The sequence below is a fragment of the Poecilia reticulata genome, chromosome 10, assembly GCF_904066995.2.
Source record: "Poecilia reticulata chromosome 10, P_reticulata-male-v2, whole genome shotgun sequence".
In the NCBI taxonomy this organism is placed as follows: Eukaryota; Metazoa; Chordata; class Actinopteri; order Cyprinodontiformes; family Poeciliidae; genus Poecilia; species Poecilia reticulata.
Window position 1 is genome coordinate 27,661,757 of NC_088839.1, and position 20,622 is coordinate 27,682,378.

Sequence of the window (20,622 nt, forward strand, 5' to 3'; positions counted from 1 at the left end):
AGTTTAACAGCATAGCTGGCAGAAAATTTATTGCACTATTACAAATAAAGTGCATTATAAAGGGGTTATGTTACCACTGCAGAACCTTAAAGCATAGGTTTGACTTATTTGGTGCATCAGCGTTCATATACATACTCTGCTCTTATATAGAGTTTGTGTGCAAGTAACATAACAGAATATTACTTTCAGATCAGTCTTATCCTGTCAGAAAACATTTATCCTTTTCTTTAGGAGAAAAACTTCTTTGCCACTTTGTCTTTCTGTGTTCATGGGGCAGTTTTGCACAAGCTGTGGATGAGGTATCTCCACAAATGAAGTTCTGAGTCTACACCTTCATCAGCGAGTCATCTGCTATCCTCATATTCTCTACCTGCTCAATTCCTTTCTTCAATAAACCTTTAAATTTAGTCTAAGTCATCCAAGAAATCCTCTAACACATGCCTTTGAAAACAGTGTTGGTGTACATTATTTTGACAAAGGTTGAAACTGTTGAGTTGAAATTATTACCCTGGATGCTGCTTTTTATTATCTAGAATGGGTGTAGGCAGCTTTCAGCCCAGCAAATTATATTAGATAGCATGCCTATGTTATATCTGAGTGTGTATAGTGTGAAATCCTCAATTACAGTAGTAGTTTGTAAACCACATGATGCCAATCATAGCAGAAACACAACGGCAGGAAAAATGCCATGTTGTTTCGCCGCTTCATCTCCATCCTTCTCTGACTTCACCACCCGACCGGCAGACAGCTGTGCAGGCTCACAGGTGTTTTTAAGGGTTTTCACTGTGGTTGCAGCTTTATAAAAACTGGAATCTTTATAATAAAGTGCAAGATCTCCTCAAGATCCAATCACCTGTTGAGAGCACACTGGTCAAACAGGAAGTTTCTCCTTCATGTACTGAGATCAAAGTTAAAGCGTGGAGGTGATCGAGCCTTTGCTCTCACGGCCCAGACTGTGGAACGGCTCACCTCTCATTTCAGTACGGCTCAGAGCACAAAGTCATTTAAATGTCTTTTAAAAACGCATCTTCTTCCCCTGGCTTTTAACTGATTCAATATGAGACGCTATGTAGCTCTTTGAAATCTTAACTCCTCTGTGTTTGATTTATTTTCAAAACAGTTTTATTATGTTTGATATTTTATAATTGTTGGTGTAATTTGTGAAGCACTTTGGTGAGATGCTGTTTTTAAATGGACTTAGTTTGCAGCGTTGTGGTGTTTAAATATTGTTCTTAAGATTTTTGCAGCAAATCTTCAAGTGACATTTATTAACATATTTAAGTAATGCTTAATTATTTAGTTAGTAAACACAAACTATGCCTGTGTGTGCGGTTATTATTCCCTGCAAACCTCCAGAACTCTCTTTATTTGCTGAATGTGATGAAGAGCTGCTTCAGACCATATATTTGCATAAAGTTTGCATTCTAAGTGTTGATTTTTCCCTTCCAATATGTCCAAATCAAAAACAATGTTTACATTGAATAATTAAAAGAATATGAAATGAAATAACAATTGAATGATCTTCAGTTTCACAGAAATACAAGACTAATGTGAATGTATTATTATTCCTCAGGTGAGTATTTTTTGTTGAAATTAGAAATTAACATCCACCTCCTGCAAGATTCATAAGTGATTAAATTAACCAGGGAGGAGGCACTCGGATTGCCGAATTTGTTTCTAACAAAGAAATAAATGAGCAGAAATTGTTCTTTGTTGTCTTAAGATTAATATCACAATCATGTCTGCTGGAATGGCCTTTGATGAAAAAATAAACCAGAGAGAAACTAAACCAATTAAGACTCCAAGCTATATTTGCTTTTGGTCAGCATTAATAAATTCATGGATGACTTTTAATCTAGTTCCAGAGCCGACATATTGTTGTTGGCTAAGTTTGTGGCGAGTACTGATATTTAGCTTGAAAGACTTACATTTTAGACTGGCTTTGTTTTGCTCTGTTTTAAGTATTGGAGCATAGTTTCAAAAAATTCTTCCTAACTTCCATTTTGTGGGATTAAAAACAACTTGAAGTTGATATCGTAGTTTCTAGAAGTTGTCTTTTTATTCACCTTTGGAAACAAAAAAGAAGTAAAGCACATTTTAATAAAATCTCTCACAGAGAAATAACAGAAACATGGGGATGCCCACATTAATACAAAAATAAACTTTGTAAATGAATTAAAAAAGAACACATGTAACACACATTCAAGCAATTTGCTTCCTGCATAACAACACAAAATTTGTATTAAATGTACACGTCAATAGTTGCTTAGTTAGTTGCTCTTGACTGAATTTATTCAACTAAACTACCAGTGAAAAATAGGATGCACATCATCCAGTGTGACCATGTGAACAGGACTGGAAATTCATGTGGTAGAAAACCGACTGTTAGAGGAGAAGAGAATAATGATTCAAAATTTGGTACCTGAAATGTGCATAAATGAGTGTTTTGGCTCTGTAACAAGATCAAGTTCTTCCTTGTGTTTAAAATTCATAGCAATGTCTATAGCGACGTCTATAACAGCAAGTTAGAAGCCTGTAGAATTTTATTCAGCTGTTCAATACAATAAAAGTCAGTTAATTTTAACACATGCATTTTGATTAGCCTAACATTTTACAAAGAAGAAATTACCCAAGAATCCATCAGATTACCCTTGTTGAATCCTACATTTGGAAACAAAGTGAAATTCCAGTTAAAGCTCAGAAACATTGATGGGATATCATCAGTTATCGTGCACAGATTTGATAGAATCAGCTCTAAGATTAAATATTCATTAACTTGAATATCTTCCTCTTTTATGTGCGTATTTTCTTAAAACTTACTGCCTACTTGTATGTTATGCAAGAAGCTTTCCTTTGTGAAGAAACAATAGAAGTTAGCTGTGCGTATTTATTACACTTCATGAAGAGAGTTCTTCAGAATAACAGCAGAAGTGGGCAGACAATAACTGTGAGTCATTTACAATAGAGCAGTTTTTAGCTAAGGGGAGCATTTTATTTTTTCAGTCACTGAAATGACTTCAAATTTGTCTCTTTTGAAATGGCTATAACTTTTTAAAAATATGTAAAGGTTTTTAACGGTAGGTTGGAGGTTTTATTTTAGAACAATCAGTTCATGTTATTGCAATTTGGATGAAATATTAAATGTTGCAATAAAAAAAAAAGAAAAACTGAAAAATTAAAAGTTTGCTGCTAGTAACATTAACTTTACATGTCTACTTAAAAAATGTGCTGTATGCAGCAAAAGTAGTTTTTGACCGAAACAGGAATTTCATTAATCAGAGTGTTGTATTTTCCAACATTAAAAATGGCTGACCAGGCATTTCTTTGCTGCTGCAAAACTTCCACATTAAGCGTTCCCGTAACATCCAGGGTAGAAACATTGCTGAGCAGTGGGTAATCCAAAACTTTGAACCGAAATCTCATTAAAATCCAGGAGGAAATGTTCAGACACTAAAGCTACCGAATCGTCCCGACAGTGGAACACATTTAGAAATACGACATCACAAATAACATCACCAAATCACTCGTTTAAATGAGGATCCAGCCCCCATCGGAAGGATGTGAACAATATATGAGAAAACAAACACTGAAATGCTCATCCTGCATTTCAAGTTCTGAATGTCTTATTTAACACATTTAAAGTTGTTTTATTTGTATCCCTGCGATTTGGGAAATGACCAGAAGCATAAATTCACCTATGATTAAAGTATCACATGATTTACTTGTTCAGTGCAGGACAGGGAGCAGGCATTAACGAATCAGTTTTGTACAGAGTGGCTGTCGTATCACAGATGTGATGAAATGCTTGATATTTAGCGACATATCATTTTCAAACAGTCTTTTCTGTTGAGGCAGAGTCTCTCCTGCTGGTTAAAAAACAGTGGTACTTTATCTCCTTTTTATTTCCAAAGAGTGCAGGATCAAGTCAGCAACACTGTTCATATTTTCTAGGGATGGCGCTCAGCAGTTTTTCTTGAGTTAAAAGATGAACTTCTGCTGAACTACTTCCAAAGAGGTAATTGAGCAGCTTTGGACTACCTCAATCTAGTCTGACATGGGAAGACAACATTGTCTGTTGAAGTCAAATGAATCAGAGACGTCTGAACTGACATTTGCAATCTTTCTTTGATGTCCATCAGGGTGGAAAGAAAAGGAGATTGGATTGAGGAATCAGAGCTCAGCTGCAGTGGACCCCCAACCAAGATGTGTACTTGTACACAAAGCTGCCTTAAAGTGGAAGTGTGATGGTAGTTCATGTATGAAGCAACATAATCTTCAGGAATGATAGAGATCTCTGCGTGAAATGATAGATTTTGTCCTAAAACATGACTTCTTCACAGCTTCCATAATCACTCTCCACCATACTCAACCCATCATAGCCGCGGTGGTTTTGCCCCGTGGGTCGTGTTTGAGGCTGGGCGGGGTTCGGGCCCGGCGGCGGGCTGGACTGTTCAGCGTAGGATGGCATAGCCACACTTAAGCGCATGCTGAGTCTTTTATAGCCCGAAGAGACGTTGTCGAGGCTCCGCGTGTGCTGGGTGGGATAGTAGCTGATGGCAGTGTACTCGTTCGGGCACTGGGAGCTGGGAAGAGGAAGACCGTCTGGACCCAAAAAGTCATCCAAGTTCTGATTGCTGTAACACGGAGGCAGCGGTGCCCGACGATCACAGCGATCCAGTGGGAATGGGAAGCCCCCAAAACGGGAATTTCTTCGAGAGTCCACAGTAGAGGTGGAGTAGGTGTCCTCCACAATGTCAAACTGGGGGAACTCCCGGACTGTTGGCCGTCCGTAATAGTCCGGGTCTGCTGGGTAGACTGGAGACAAGAAGGAAAACGTCACAATTTGTCTCAAAACAATCAAATACTATTTGAAACACTTTTTAAATTTATTTTGCTTCTAGTTTCACATTCTTACTCCAAAATGAACAAAGAGATGTAGAAAGACATTATCGTTTGAAGCACTCCATAAATTAAAAGCTTATACACTTTGAATTATCACTTACTATCATTAATAGATTCGTACTATAAAACGGCTTGTATCATTGCATGTGGTCCACATAGGTTTGACAAAATCGGGGCTGTGAAAATACGCATGTTAAATTGTTCAAGCACAGTTCCTACGATTGGCTTTGACAGGCAGAACCGGGAGAGGGAATGTGTCTAAAGAGGACTCAGCATGAAGTCCCCACGTTTTACCTAAAGGCAGGCTGAACAAAAAAACCTTCTAAGAAAAGCACCTGGAGAATCCTTCTCATCTTCCTTCAACATTATTACAATTCAGCTGGAAACCTCAGCATAGACACCTTCAGCTTTTTATATGAATTTCTGTCTTTTTTGATGTGGACAGGCTTTACAGAAGTCACTGCAGGCCAAGTCCGTCACCAGGAGCAACATAGTTTGGGATAAAGAAAAGTTTCAGCGCGCTCCTCCAGAATATACTGCCAACAGCACAAGTTTGAAATTGTCTTTTTTTAAACAAGAAAAGGGAGAGCTGAGCTTTAGTTATTTCCATTAAATAACCTCTTGTAACATACGGCGATATTTTCCTCAAATTGAAAACACTGGCTTGTTTTTTTTTTTTACCTCAACACATTGAAAAATAGCGATCCTGACTGACCAGCTCAAAGCTCTCAAACCTCTGCAGGTCTGATGCGATTTAGATTTTCAAATGATATTTTTGATTTTGAAGGATTGTGGATTGAATTCAAAATGCTTAAGATAATTCAATTCTACTTTGCGTAAGAACTAAAAGTAACAAAATTTTGGTTTTAAGAGAATAATTTAATCTCTTCTTCATTAAATAAATTAAACCATTTTTGTTTACATGATTACCATGAAGCATTTAGCAAAAGAAAAATGGTTAATCGTATAAGTTAATGAACTCTAATACTATACTGATCACATTGAGTAAACCCACCATTTTATTTTATTGTGCCATGATTTCTTCTATTTATTTACAGATTTTTGTTCCCTGACTGAATTTGCTCCAGATAACTAAAGTTAAAACGTGATTTGTTGCCCTGTCATCCAAGCCTGCTGAGCTGCAGGAATGTTTAAAACAAACTGCTGCACACCTTCGTAGTCCATGTCCCAGTGGCCCTTCCTGATGGAGTCATTGTCGGAGCTTGACGGCGGCCTGACAGGAAGGTTGGGGGCCACGCTACACACCACCGGCCGCTGCGCCTTTGGGGATCCGCCTCCTGCTGAACCAATTTGGCTGCGGGGCCTCAGGGATCTGAATGGTGTGTGGTTGTCCAGGTTGTTGGTGGCGTTGACCAGGGAGCTCATCTCGGTGGAGTTGACGTCTTGGCATTCTGCCTTCAGGCTCTTAGCCAGACTGGGCTGGAAGTACCTGTTGGGATGAACAAAGGTGGTTTTAGTTTGACACTGTTAGCAAGTAGTTCTGTGTCGATGATTAAACACGTATTTGTTTGACGCTGGTCAATTATTCACTTGATGAACTTTTTATGATTTAGTTTCTCTTTGCTTGGAAAAAAAGGAACATCCCTCTCCTAAAAGTTCAGTAATGTGAATCAAAAAGTGAAACTCTTACACTGTGATGTATTTCCAACATTTCAGTTTACATCTAACGGAAATCAAAAATTCATTTTCTCAAATAATTACTATAAAGTATTTTAATTTAATTTAATTGGGTTGCTTTGCCAGGAGTTGGCAGGGAATCAGCTTGTGGCACCACTTCCCCAAAGCACTTGAATGGCTTTTTCATAACAACCATATCAACGATGTGCTTCTTTTTATGCCCATCTTTTTTCCTTCCACTAAACATTCCATAAATGTGCTCGGATATAAAGGTCTGTCAGTATCCACATGGTTATTTAGCCTTTTGTAGATTATGTTCCAAATGAAGTTGTCAATAATGTCTACTGAACAATGTCAGGTTTGCAGTTTTCTCCATAATTATTTATCCCATAACATAAACTTCCTGGTAACAATCATAAGTAAAATTTGTATTTACTTTCAGAAAAACTGAATTTTGGAATCCACTATGAGACATAATAATCAAAAGTGACGAAAAAAACCACATCTGGGATATATCACAGTGCAATGAATCAGTTTAACTTTCACTTTAACTTTGAATTACTGAAACAACTTTCTGATTAAATTTATATTAAATTATTTAAGCATGTGTAATATGAAATATATCCACACCTTTTTAAGAAAAAAAAAGATAATTCTCACCCATTTGAGTCCTGAACACAAACAGGTTTTCTCTTCTTCTTCTGAACATAACGTCTCCTGACGCAAACAAAGACTCCAACCAGGAAGACTATTCCCAGCACAACGGCACAGATCTGTATGATTTCCAAATAGCCAATCTCTTGAGATACCTGACACAGGATGGGAGAGGAGGAGTCAGACTTACAGAGGAGGAGAAATTACAATAATTGGTACCAAAGTGTAAAGTTTCCATAAAACTGACCACTGGCAGTGGGGCACAGTAGATCAAACCATCGGTGACTTTACAGTCATAAGCTCCAGGACAGGAATTAGGCTGGCAGACCTCAACCTCGTTGTGGCATCTAAACCATGAGGAGAAGATAGATTCAGTAAAAAGCAGAGAGAGGAATACAAGCTTATACGAGACTGGAGAATGTTACTGTACTTGTTCTACATAGTGGAATAAAAGGGCTTCTGAACTTTTTTAGGGTCAGTTGTATTCAATTTAAGCATTTAAATTTACCACAGATTAGAAGACTGAAACAACGCTGAAAGACATTATGATTTATGCATCACCTAAACACACAAATCCTTAAATAGTCCTCACAGTTTGACTCTCCATGACATTCAGTTAGAGACATTAGGACAAACTCAAGTTTACTTTCTTGCTATGTAGGATATTTATAGCAGAAATTTGAATCACATCAACATTAAGTTTTTTCTTTTTTCTTTTAGAATATGAACATAATAATATATCTAACGCTGTTCTATTTTTTTTTACTATTGTGAAGTATAGTTAAAAACGTAGGAGGCAAGTTAATGGACCAAGAATTATTTTAATTTGTTAGTTTGCTAATAAGAAATAGCCCAAAGGCTGTTTTTAAATAAGGAATTATTTATTTAGAATTAAACACTTAAAAAAATCCCTTGGTAGTAACACTCTTGTATTTTGCTAGATTTCTGGCCAAAAACCAAGTCTTTTCTCTGTAAACTGTTCAAATATTTTAATTAAATCCAACAGCCAGGGGCCAGTGTGGCTCTGAAGAAGAATGCTAAAGCAGAGAGCAGCAGAAAGACTGGCACCTTGGCCAGGGAGTAAAGGTTATCCTTGGCTAATGACACTAAAAGCTTTACTGCAGCCCTTCATCTTCCTGGTCCAGGAAAGAAATACACCCCAAGGACTGTCAGCACTCTGACTGCTGAGTGTTACCCGCCTTACTACATAAACCTATCATTTTATTTTGCATAAGACAGCCTGGTGCTTGGTTTAACACACACATTTCCCAGATACAAAATTTACTTGATGTGATGCACTAAACTGTTTCTAAGAAACTCTTTAATTAAAAAAAAAAACATTTATTCAGTTTATCTGCAGAGAATTTGGTTTGTAAATGGGGTTTTTGACATAGTTAAAATCTAGGATTTTTGACCCTTCTGCTGTCATCTGCTGTCTGTAATTTATCTTCATGTGCAGCTGTGCACTTAACTGAGTGACCTTTATTATGACATGTACCGGGTTTGATAAAAACATCAGTCACAAAAAAACCCTCCCAATTACAACCCACAGTCATTTTTAACTCGTTCAGTGGAAACGTTACCTGCAACGTGGATTGCTCTCAATAACCGTGAGGAGCAAAGCAATTCCACAGACAGACTTAATGAAAGAAAGAATATGCAAATGCGTCAGTAATTTTGCTTGACGTCTGCTGGTGATGTGAAAGGAATGCAAGTATCTAGTGATGAGTGGATGCTGTTTGTGTGTTCATCAAAATTTGGAAGTTCGATTGAATACACATAAAAATTCAAGGCCGTGTGCGTCGTTTCTTGAAATACAAACTTTGAAGCTGTTCTTGTGGGCTTTTTTCCATTTCATTATTTTCTTGGCCTTGCTGGACCCAGGCGATTACCTCAGAGTATGTAATTACAATTTTGTGTGTGAATGCTCTCTGACCACAATTCATCTGGGAGTGATGGGATTGGTGGTAATTGGTTTTATTATTTCAGCTCCTCTTGTTTATTTGTTGAGTTGCAAATATTCGTAATATGTTTTACAAAGGGTAGATTAAAGCAAGGTCTCTTCTTGGTGTGTTTTAATCTTAATCTCCTCCCGAGAGGTTGCAAACATAATCATGTCTTAATGATGATTAGTGGGGATTGACTGATTGGCTTTTACTCTAAAACATCTTCCAGCCCTTATGTAAAATCAAAACAGTACAAATAAGCAATATTTTCAAATATCCATCCATTTTCTTGCACCCTTATCCCTTAATGGGGTCGGGAGGGTTGCTGGTGCCTCTCAAGCTAACGTTTTGGGCGAGAGGTGGGGTCACCTGGACAGGTCGCCAGTCTGTCGCAGGGCAAAACAGAGACACACAGGACAAACACACACACCTAGGGGCAATTTTGGAGAGGCCAATTAACCTGACAGTCATGTTTTTGGACTGTGGGAGGAAACCGGAGTACCTGGAGAAAACCCACGCATGCACAGGGAGAACATGCGAACTCCATGCAGAAAGACCCCAGGCCAGGAATCGAACCCAGAACCTTCTTGCTGCAAGGCAACAGCTCTACCAACTGCGCCACTGTGCAGCCTGTCATTTTCAAATAGAGAAATAATAAATAAAAAAAAAATAAAAAAATGAAACAAGTGTGTCTACCTTGCTTCGGTGTTGTCCAGAGAGCAGTTACATATGTAACCTGGAGCCTTTGGTATGCACACCCTGCCGTTGGTACACGGCTGCGAAATGCACGGGTTGACGGCCAGCTCACAGCGGTCGCCGTGGAAAATTCCTGCACACGTGCAGTGGGGCTCTGCAGAATAAATAAAATGCACTTAGACAACTGAGACAAGAGCGACTGATCAAAGCCGCATCGAGCGTCCCCAACAGGCAGGAATTAATCACAGCAAAGGTCAACGTGATCCAGCCTGATAACACAGACGTGTGTTTGATATGTACAAGGGAAAACACAGTCGTCAAAGTCACTGGCCATTAAAATGAAGGGCTCTAAATATTCTCAATTACAAATATTAATAGGAATTTATATACATGAAGAATCAACACAAAATAGAGGAAAATTGGAAAGAAAATCTTTAATGCTTTGAAACTTGTGTAAGTTAGGTAAACCAAAAGAAACAGTAAACACATAATTAGAAACTGAAGGGGGGAACTAAACACAACATGAAATCTTATGAAAATCCAGTGTCACAATAGAAACTTCAGGCCCCAAAAATACTGACTGAAGTAAAAATGGCAGCAAAACCAATGAGTCAAATCTCTCTTTGTGGAAGACATTTCCCTGAAAAAAGCAGTTTAAAAAGTGATATAGAAAATGTTATGTTGCTGGTGGTGTGACAATCCACCATGCTAAAACTATTATATCTCATCAGTGTACACCAATGTTAAATCAATGACGGATCATTGCTTTATGTAGTATCAATATTGAAAAGACTGCATGGAATTCAATAATTGTTGACTATTCATGGCACTAATACTTTAGCATGTGGGAGAGAAGGGATGAGAATGCATATTATTGCACCTGTAGTCAATATTACATTTAACCTGTAGTTAAATGTAATATTTAACAATGCTGAAATCTCATAATTTCCTGCCATAATGTTAATCTATTCTGGACTTTTCTCAGTAATCTTTGCATGAGCAGTGAGCCACTACATGGACAGGTCACCAGGCTATCTGGAGACCTTCCTGCGAGGCGACTGTATGATCCCCATTACCTGCCATTATATCATTTTGAAGTATTTAGCAGCCACTTGGTCCCTTTGTTGTTTTCATAACCATGACCTAAGAAAGGCCTGAAGCAGGAAAACATTGACAACAATCTAATCTGTCTTTTATTTTCTTCCCAGCTGTTTTACGCAAAGAAAGCTGCAGTAAAACAAAACAGACCTTGAAGTCTGCGTTGTGTTTAACATCTGTCTGATGGCATTGCCCTTACCTAGAGGCATCTTTAGGGAAATAAACACAGTTTAAGATAGTGGCTGTTTCTTACTGCAGCTCTGCATTTGTAACTGAAGCATGAGTAAAAGATGAGTTGACACGATGATGAATACAATCCTGAGAAAACAGTAACCTTTCATCCAGTGTCCACAGAGGCCATTTGCATATTGTAAAAGAAAACAATAAAATATAATGTAGTTATGAGCCTTTAAAAGTAACTTCAGTAAAGAAATATCATTGTGGGTGGAAGATTATTGATAACAACTGTACAGGGTTTTTGTTCATATATATTTTCTAAAGCAAAGAAACCTGCATCAGTAACAACTTTATGTTCTGTTTCATATCTAAGCTGAATAAGAAAAATTTGATGTAATGCTACAATTTCACAGTGAAGCTGATTGGAATAATTTTTAAAAGATCCTTTTATGTTAAGTTCACTTGTGCTTCTCAGCTGCTGTTTGGGTAAAGAATAAATCAAGCAGCTAGAAACAAGCTGTCAGAAATGAAACCTTTCAGAGACTGAATTTATTAGTACAATCTGCCTAATTAGTGATAACATGTCACAAAAAAGATATGTTGTATTGCACACAACATTGCAATACATTGGAGTAGTCTCTTATGCTGATAGAACAATATTTCTGACTGTGTGAAGATCCATGCTCTTTCCTGCCTGTTGACACTGCACAGCTGCTAAACTACAGAATCACATCTGCACATGTGCTGGAAAACCCAGGGTTTAACATTCATCTTAAAATGAACATGAAATCTTTTGGAAAGAAATAACTTAACTGCTCTAAACACAGCCGTCTTTCATGAAGGATGTCTTCCAAAAGGACTACAAAGTTCACACAATTGCTTGACTGCAGAACTTTTTGTACACTATAACTTATTTTGACAACACAGACCTAAGTGAAGATGTGGTGGTTTAACAATTTACATGAATGCAGCCAGGTCTATTGCTCATTGTTGACTTGTAGGTTATTGGGCTATGCATTACATTCTCCTTTGTAGTGCAATTTCTTTTTTTAGATGTGACACATAACCCTTTTACATTGTTTTTTCAAGACACATTTTATAGGCTTCATAAATAACGAACATTAAAAGATAAAAAAGTTTGAAGCATAAAACTTCTATGCAGGAAAAATAAAAGTCTCTCTTTTTGAATCTGTGTTTTATAGTTATTTTGTTTCCTGCTTATTTGTTGATGCTCATGGAACAACATATAGAGGTGCAAGACAAACTTCTTTTTCTGTTGCTACTTTCAATGTTAATATAAAGCAAAGTTAAGTTGAGTAAATACAGAAAGCACTTCTGTATAATTATTTGAATAATAATTACTATTATTCAAATAATAATTTATCAAAAAAAAAATCAAATAAAAATCTCTCTTATCTCAGTTAAGATTAGTTTTTGCAATTCCTTGCAAAAGGGATATAAAGACTACCGAATCTCCCAAAAATATCCCGATAATTTTCAAGATATGAATGCAAGTATTGGAGAGGCCTCATTAAACTCTGGCCTTCTATCCAATTAAGATGCTGTGACATGACTGAAAAGTGATTTTTTTCCACCTTATTCTAGCTCTTCTTGCTGATCTTAAACATTTAAATCAAAAAGCAAAAATCTTAAAAAATCCAAAAAGGTCTAATTCTTTTAATAGCTCTGTACAAATCAGCCTTTTATATAACTGTTTAGCATCCCTAACTTGTCCAAGCAAAACCATTTAATGGCTGCTGGATTGTGTTCCACAGCAATTGACTTCACATTTTGCACAAAGTCTAAAAAACTGGAATAAAATATGCAGTAAAATGACCTGAAAATTATTCCAAATTAGGGATCTCTTTGATCAAAACTTAATAAGATAGGGCTATTTTATACTTTTTATTTACAGCCTTATCGGAGCGTGTTCTTGTACTGACATCTTTATTACCGATCTGACCATGATCCAGTTTCTGATGTTTGAGAACTGTTTCTAATTTATTTTTAATGAGTAGATAGAGTCATAGTGTTCCTCCTGAACCATATGGATCATAAAGTAAAACATCCCCTTTACCATCTGCTGATTTGACATATGATCCAGCTGCTTGTCATGGTCTAAAGATGGAAAACCCTATCAGGATTTGCTCATTCTGTACATTTGTTTAGGTATTCCACTACTTTGTCTCTCTGTGATCTTTAAAACACATAAAGCTACAACTATTTTAAAGTCAACTTCATCTTATTAAAAACTCATATGCTCATCCTTACCCTCTAATGGACTGAATGCACTGATTTTAAAGGAGGATGTTGAAAGCTCATGATATCAATCATATATATTTGACCTGATTTACATAACTACTTTATTGAGTTATTATGCTGCTCAAATGTCGTTCAGCAAGTTGCATTTAAACCTACTTGGAATTAAACATGGCTCACTAAAATCATGGCAACAAACTGAAACATCTAAGAAACTTGTTTAAGTCGGTGTTTTTAGTTGGAAAAATGAGAGTTTTTTTTAAAAGCATGTCACACTTTTTGCAATTATCAAAATTATCAAAATGTTGTGCATGCTATGCATTCTTTATCTGTGCTCCTATCAGTAAAAAGCTATATTTGGTAAAAAACAAACAAACAAGAAAACTATTTTTTAGCTTGTGTGTGTGATATTTACCATTGAAGTGATTTTAGGGAAAGCCAGGTTCATTTACTCACCTCCAGCAGCGTTCTCCTGGCAGACGCCTCCATTCTTACATGGTTCACTGTCACAGCCTCCTGCGTTGTTGCAGCACTGATACACCCCGTACACCCTCCTGATTCCTGATCCTGTCAACTCTGCTGCATCACCCACTACAATTGGCTCCTTGTTGAGCTCCAGGCCCTCCAGACAGCCAGTGAAATGATGTGAGTCCAGGCCCAAATCTTGAGCGGAGTCCTGAGGTAGAGGAGCAAACAGCAAAGCGCCATGGGAGTGCATCATTCGGCACGGCTCTGCCAGGCTGATGGAAGCTGGGTGCTGCTGGTCGAAAGTCAGTTTCAGGGAGCTGGAGTTGACCTCCAGCAGGACGCTGTGCCAGCGGCCGTCCGACACCAGATGGGATCTGACCAGCAGTGTACCGGGGGATTTGTTTCCACATCTGTATCTGAAGTGGAGTTCCCCTTTGGCCAGCTGGGGAAGTAAAACAAACAAACAAACACATAGGATAATTAAAATTCAGGCTTCAGAAATTAATAACATTTAATAAAGATAATCAGAGTTTTAGGCACAGTTCGATTATCAAGAGCTGCTAATTTTCTGTCGTTTAATGATGTAATATGTCTTAAATCAGAGAATGACTCAAAGAAGTTCATTGCTGTTTCATAATTGATAAATATGTTATGTTTTTTATGGTGTAAAGGATTTTGGACCAACTTGTTGCTCAAATGTGTCATACAAATACACTTGACTTAATGCATTACAGATTGTCTGAATTAATTAAAAAACCCTCTGTAATTTGTTAATTGCAGGGGGTAAATTGCACCTAGGTTCCTTTAAATGTTCCTTTATGAACCTACAGGACTGTTCTCATATGCAATGCCTTAAAAAGTATGTGCTCCCATACATAGTTTATTGTTTAGGTTATTTCTTACTTACATGATTCACATAACTGAAACAAATGGAAAGATTAGACAAAAATAACTTGAGTAAATATACAATTACATTTTTGAACAGTGATTTTATTTATTAAGAGAAGAAAAGATCCAGGTCAACCGGGCTGTTTGTAAAAATATAATCATGTCCTAAACGTAATAATTGTTAGTTCCAACATGGTTGGCAAAAGCTGCCGTCACACACCCTCAACATGTCGTCTGTCCAATATAAGACAAAAAGACACACAGGATAAACATCCAGGACCTTCTTTCTGCCAGGACACAGGTCTACTAACTTTGTCATGTGCAGCAATGACAGTAGATTAGAATGAGCAATCATCTCTAATTTTAAAAAATCTCAAAAACATCTACTTACCGTATTTTCCGCACTATAAGGTGCACCGGATTATAAGGCGCACCTTCAATGAATGGCCTATTTTAAAACATTTTTCATATATAATTCACACCGCATTATAAGGCGCATAGAATAGACGCTTCGGTTTGGGTTACCAATTTGTTCTGTACTCTTATTACACATCCACATTTTTGGTCCCCGAGTACTTTATATAGTAGCTGCCCCAGTCGTTGTTTCACTCACGGTTTTGCGATATTGTGCCCAACTGCTTCCTGGGTAACACAGACCAACCGACACGCTGCCGCTGCAGTCTCTGACTCTCTTCCCCCGCCCCCCCCCGCCCCCCTGGCTTTAAATGTATTATCAAACTTTATTAACAAACTAGCGTTCTGACAACTATCCCAGCATGCACTGCGCACTTCTTCTTCTACGGGGGAAAATGAAGTCGGCGGCTGCTTACCGTAGTTGCTAGACCTGTTGTGGCTCAATATTGGTCCATATATAAGGCGCACCGGATTATAAGGCGCACTGTCAGCTTTTGAGAAAATTGAAGGTTTTTATGTGCGCCTTATAGTGCGGAAAATACGGTACTTAAAATTATGTAACATTTGGAAATAAAATAAAATAGAAAACGCTTAAACAATGTGTTTTCATGTGTACCCAACTCTAGAATAAGTTCTAGTCTTCAGATGCAATTTGGGGAATCTCTTAAAAACAACTAAGCAGTGACTCATGTTTCTGTCTCTTTTGAGTAAGTCTTTTGTGTTACAAAAATAATCTTTTGCTGATGCACTGCTCAACTCCCCTCTATTTGACACACTGCACCTAGAGTCAAACAAATATGCTCAGCATTTTATCTCCATAAACCGTGGCCTCTTAGTGTTTCTGCACACTCAGCGCGCTCAAGAAATAACTAGCCAGCAGCTTTTTCTACCTCCTTTTATCTGTTCATGTTTTCTTTATGCAACAGAATCCTTTTCCACATCTTCTGTATTAAATATACAAAAGTGGGTATTTGAAAAATGCTATCATACACGAGTGAAGACAGTGATGCGTTATTGACACCAATGCAACCGACTCTCAAAACATTAATTATTCCAATATCTGCTTTTTTTTTAGATCTTTCTCATACCTTTATGCGGAGTGATGCTATTTTGCCTTCAGTGACCAAAATAAAGTTGGCTTCATATCCAAAACAGTAATAGATTTCCTGAGCTGAACCTGCAGAATCTCTCACATGGATGAACAAGGAGGAAAATGAGGATTGCTCTATCTTTAGCTAACCAAAGGAAGATGGTCTGACTGAGGGGCAGCTTAAATATGTGTGAGTTCCCTTTTAATCTATTGCACCAGTTTAGTACAACTTATTTGTGACAAAATAATTAAATAGAGAGAGCACAGTTTGATGCATCAGGGATCTTACTATAACAGAAGAGCCCATCTAACATGTGTAGCCTATAAAGCCAAACTCTACTGGGACTAAAGTTCTCCAGCTCTCCATTTTGTGTGACTTCATAAATCACAGTCACAAATGCTGCAAGGCTCCTGCAAGCCGCTTTAATGCTGCAGGGCAAAATTTACTAGGCCGGCACAGGAGCAACGCTTATTTTCAGAATGATGGTTATGGCACAAGCAGAGGTACCGCAGAGTGCTCAAAAAATATTTTCCCACTGACATATTTGTCCAGTTTTTGCTTTTTTGTTATATTTAAATTAGGTGTGCATAATATATCAGCATTAAGGTCAGTACTGGTCCGGTAACTAAAACTGGGTCGACATCAATAACCAATATTTATTTCCATCTTGTTTCTTTTTGTTTCTGTGGGTGGAGGGGAGAAGGTTGGTCATATTTGTTTGTTCATGTGACAGTGACAGTCATGCAGCACATGACTGTGGAGCGTTTACCTGAAGCAGAAAGGCAATGTCAGTACTGTGGTTATTTTTTCACAATGTCAAAAATATATTTAATATCGTTAATATCGCTTTTCATCCATATCTGTGTCGTCCTACATTTTTATGAACCTGCAACCCTAAAGGAAGTTTCTCAGATTATAAAACTAATTTTATTATTGGACAGAGATAGTTTGAAGGATTATAAAAATTAATAATTTAAGTTGATGACACCTTAATGGCAACAACTGTCATTTAGCAATATCTCACAATGAGTCTTTTTCGTCACTGTGGAGGAAATTTAGCTCATTCTGTCATTTTTTTATTTTATTTCAGGGGCATTGAGCATGCATGACCTGCTTAAAGTCATAAAACAGCAAGTCAGTCCGAATAAAATCCAGTCTTAAAGACCAGAATTGTCCAACACCTTCATGTTGTTCCACTGAACTATCCAGAGTATTTCATACCTTGCTCAGCAGCAAGACCACAAACTGATGGCTGGACCTTTTCTTTTCAGATTCTTTGGTAGAGATCAGAATTATTATTTTTTATAATTACTGCAAGCTGTAACGCTTGCAGACCATCACACTACCACCAACATGTTTGATTACAATCACAATGTTCTTTCCTTGAAATTCAGTTAATTTTACATCAGATTTAGCAGAACACAAAGGTTCCAGTTATCCTTGTCAGTCCCCTCATCAAGAAGGAGCTCATTAAGATGTTTAATTGGTAAATTTAATGTGAGCTTGTGCACTTCTTTTGGTTAGTAAGTAGTTTAAGCCTTGAAACTCTCATACTCTAGCTATTTTCACTCTTTCTTTTTCTTGAATGGTGATTGAATGCTCACCTTAACGAAGGCAACTGAGGCTTTCAGTGCTTTCCATGATTCTAGTTTTGATAATCAAGTCACTTCTTTAAATGTCACAATTGCTTGAGCAAGAAACTCTTCCTGCTCACTCGTCAACATAAATGCCTGAAATAAAACTAGTCAGTTTGTATAACTGCAGCGAGTGAGTGTTGGTCCACTGACTCCACATCAGCACATATCCACCGCCTTGTTCACTGTCGAGTGTGCTAACTGCTCTGCTGTCAGGTCTAAAGTGACAAGTCACCTTCACTTGTTCTTCACAGTTTACTGCTGCTGCTTTTGATTGAAGCCGCCCCAGTTTCCCTTTCAAAGGTGCCGAATTACTCTAGAGTAAACTGTGGGATTAAATAAAACAATTCAGCAGCAGTGAAACTTAAGCTTTAAAGTTAACTTAAACCCACACAATGTAGCTCAAGTCCAAAGTAGTGAGAGAAGTCGAGCATGAGTAACTCTGGCTTGTAATGACTTCCAGGAATCAGAATAAAACATATTCAGCCAGACAGCCTCAAGAGCCTGAGAGATATCTTGCCAATAAAAAATTTACAAAAAGAAAATACCTTACAGAACTTCAGGGACTTTATCCATTTACAGAAACATGTCTCTCAAAGAACACAACAACTCATTATTCTCCTTCACTCTGCCCGTTTGGTTTTGTACAGAAGAATTTGCACTAGAGCACAAAAATGAATCTTCCCTTCCCTTCACTGTGCCACAGAAACATATTAATACATCTTGATGACAGTAAAGGTTTTATTGGGACTCCCAAAACACAGCCGGTTCTCTCAGTGGGAATTTAAAGGAAAAAGGGGCCAAATGGGACCAATGAGCTCCTACACCAGAATCGCTGACATCGTAAAGTAATGTGGAGCTGGACATAAGTTTAGCTTGGTACTTAAAAGATACTCTAAAAAAGTCATTTAGCAAATACAGAAATTTAAGGTGAAAAACTTAATCTTTAGATATGAAATATACATCTCCTACATGAAAAGGTACATAACCTTTTGTTTCCTTCTGATTGACATTAAAACAGACTAAACATTTCCATATTCACGCTGGTTGGAATTTTCAAAGCCTTGTGGGAAGAGCTGAAAAGGTTTGAGAACAAACCTGACATCAGTTCTGCCAGGAGGAATTAACTAAAACTCCAACAAACTATTGTGTGAAACCTTTGTAAGAAAACTCAAAATGGTTGCCCCAAGTCATACCTTTTAAAAAGCCATTCTACTAAATCAACAGTTCTTCTGAGTCTGAAGAAGGTTGAAAAGCAACTCCAAGATGTTTTTTTCTTTAGCAACTAGAAATACATTTGGAAATCCCAACTGGTGCAACAAAAGAAAGTTCATTCTGAATTAATGTGAGAAAGTGGGATAGAAAAAAAAAGTTTGTTTTTCAGATATTGGATGTAAATATTTAATTACAACTGTAAGCGTAATGATCTTCATGTTTAACTTTAAGAGGAGCAGAAAAGAAACTCTCTTGACAGCAGCTTTGTTTTAAAGTTTTGAGGCACAGAAATGTCTTCTCAACCTGGTTTCTTTTATATTAGAAGAAAACTTTTTTTTTAACTGTAACTGGTTAAACAAAAGGCTACTTTAAATCAGGTTGATATGGCTGGGTGTGGTGCAATGCTTGAATAAACTCACAAAAGGATAAACAGGTTACATATAAAATATTTCAGAAGGTAGCGTACAACTGTGGACTCATATAATAAGAAAATATGAAATTAGACCAGAATATGAGAAGCTGACATCAAGTATTTGGGATTCTGGGCTCGAAATATTTTGAAATCAAGCAATCCCCCCCTTACTGTCTGCGTTCCCTATGGAGAACTCCCTTTGATTAAATCAGCATCTGCTCGATTTTATCTTTCGGCCCGTAAATTAGTGTCAAACAACAACATTACACTAACAGCATCCGAAAATTAGGAAGAGATTTAATCTCTCTGCGGTGGCAAAACTGGAAGAGCAGAATAAATTACCCCCCAGCTCAGGGGAGAGCACAACAAATACATTTCAAATGAAAGCAAATAATGAGCCTCTGCCTCCTTTCACTGTAATTATATTGCTTCTAGAGTGTTTCTTCTTATTTTGTCTTATTCTGCTTTTGCGACATTTTCAAACTGAAGTGAACGTCTCTTGTAGCAATAATAAACATTGACATGTTACTTATAATTCCATGACTGACCCTTTTAACTGTTTAACTTGAATGTTGGTGCTTAGAAAAATTAACAGAAGATTTTGGGAACCCAAGCAACCACTTTATTCTTAAATACCACTCTATGTCTTATCTTTAAATACTGCTGAAGTGATGATAGGATTCTAGATTCAATTGCTTCATAATAACACTAGAAAATTCACAAAAATATGAAAAGTAAGTCCTATTTTTTGATGTTCAGTTATAAAACACGTGAGGATAAATACCTGTAAAGCCCCCCAGTCGTTTGCACCAGTAGAGGTCATGATGAGGCCTTGGTCCTGGAAAGTCTTAAACCTCAGGGAGAGTCTGAAATCCTGGCTGTCCTCATCCATCCTGTGGAGATACTTCAGGTAGGATGTACTGCCAAACTTCAGAGCTGACTCTGAAACAGAAAAAGGTGAATCCAGTGAGGAAAAACACAGCATGAGGAAAAACATAACTGTTGATGATAAAGTAATTGTGAATCATTAGCTGTACTTTTACAAAGTTTATCTACATTTGTGCACATTTTTCTCATTTTTGTGCCTCATTTTTCTACTTTAAAACTTGTGTAATAACTGGTGGTTTTGC

The 20,622-nt window shown here is 37.3% G+C and overlaps 1 protein-coding gene across 1 annotated transcript in view; it reads right to left on the reverse strand.

Annotated features, from left to right (window-relative positions):
- Positions 1-2,034: 2,034 nt before the first annotated feature.
- Positions 2,035-20,622, reverse strand: part of fat2 (FAT atypical cadherin 2) — a 98,429-nt gene continuing 79,841 nt past the window's right edge. The window contains exons 23-29 of the mRNA XM_008420846.3: positions 20,277-20,434; positions 13,827-14,280; positions 9,837-9,990; positions 7,442-7,541; positions 7,201-7,349; positions 6,075-6,352; positions 2,035-4,815 (exon numbers count right to left, since the gene is read on the reverse strand). Of these exons, the coding sequence (XP_008419068.2) occupies positions 4,319-4,815; positions 6,075-6,352; positions 7,201-7,349; positions 7,442-7,541; positions 9,837-9,990; positions 13,827-14,280; positions 20,277-20,434 (1,790 nt within the window). The 3' untranslated portion in view covers positions 2,035-4,318. The remainder of the gene's footprint in view (positions 4,816-6,074; positions 6,353-7,200; positions 7,350-7,441; positions 7,542-9,836; positions 9,991-13,826; positions 14,281-20,276; positions 20,435-20,622) is intronic.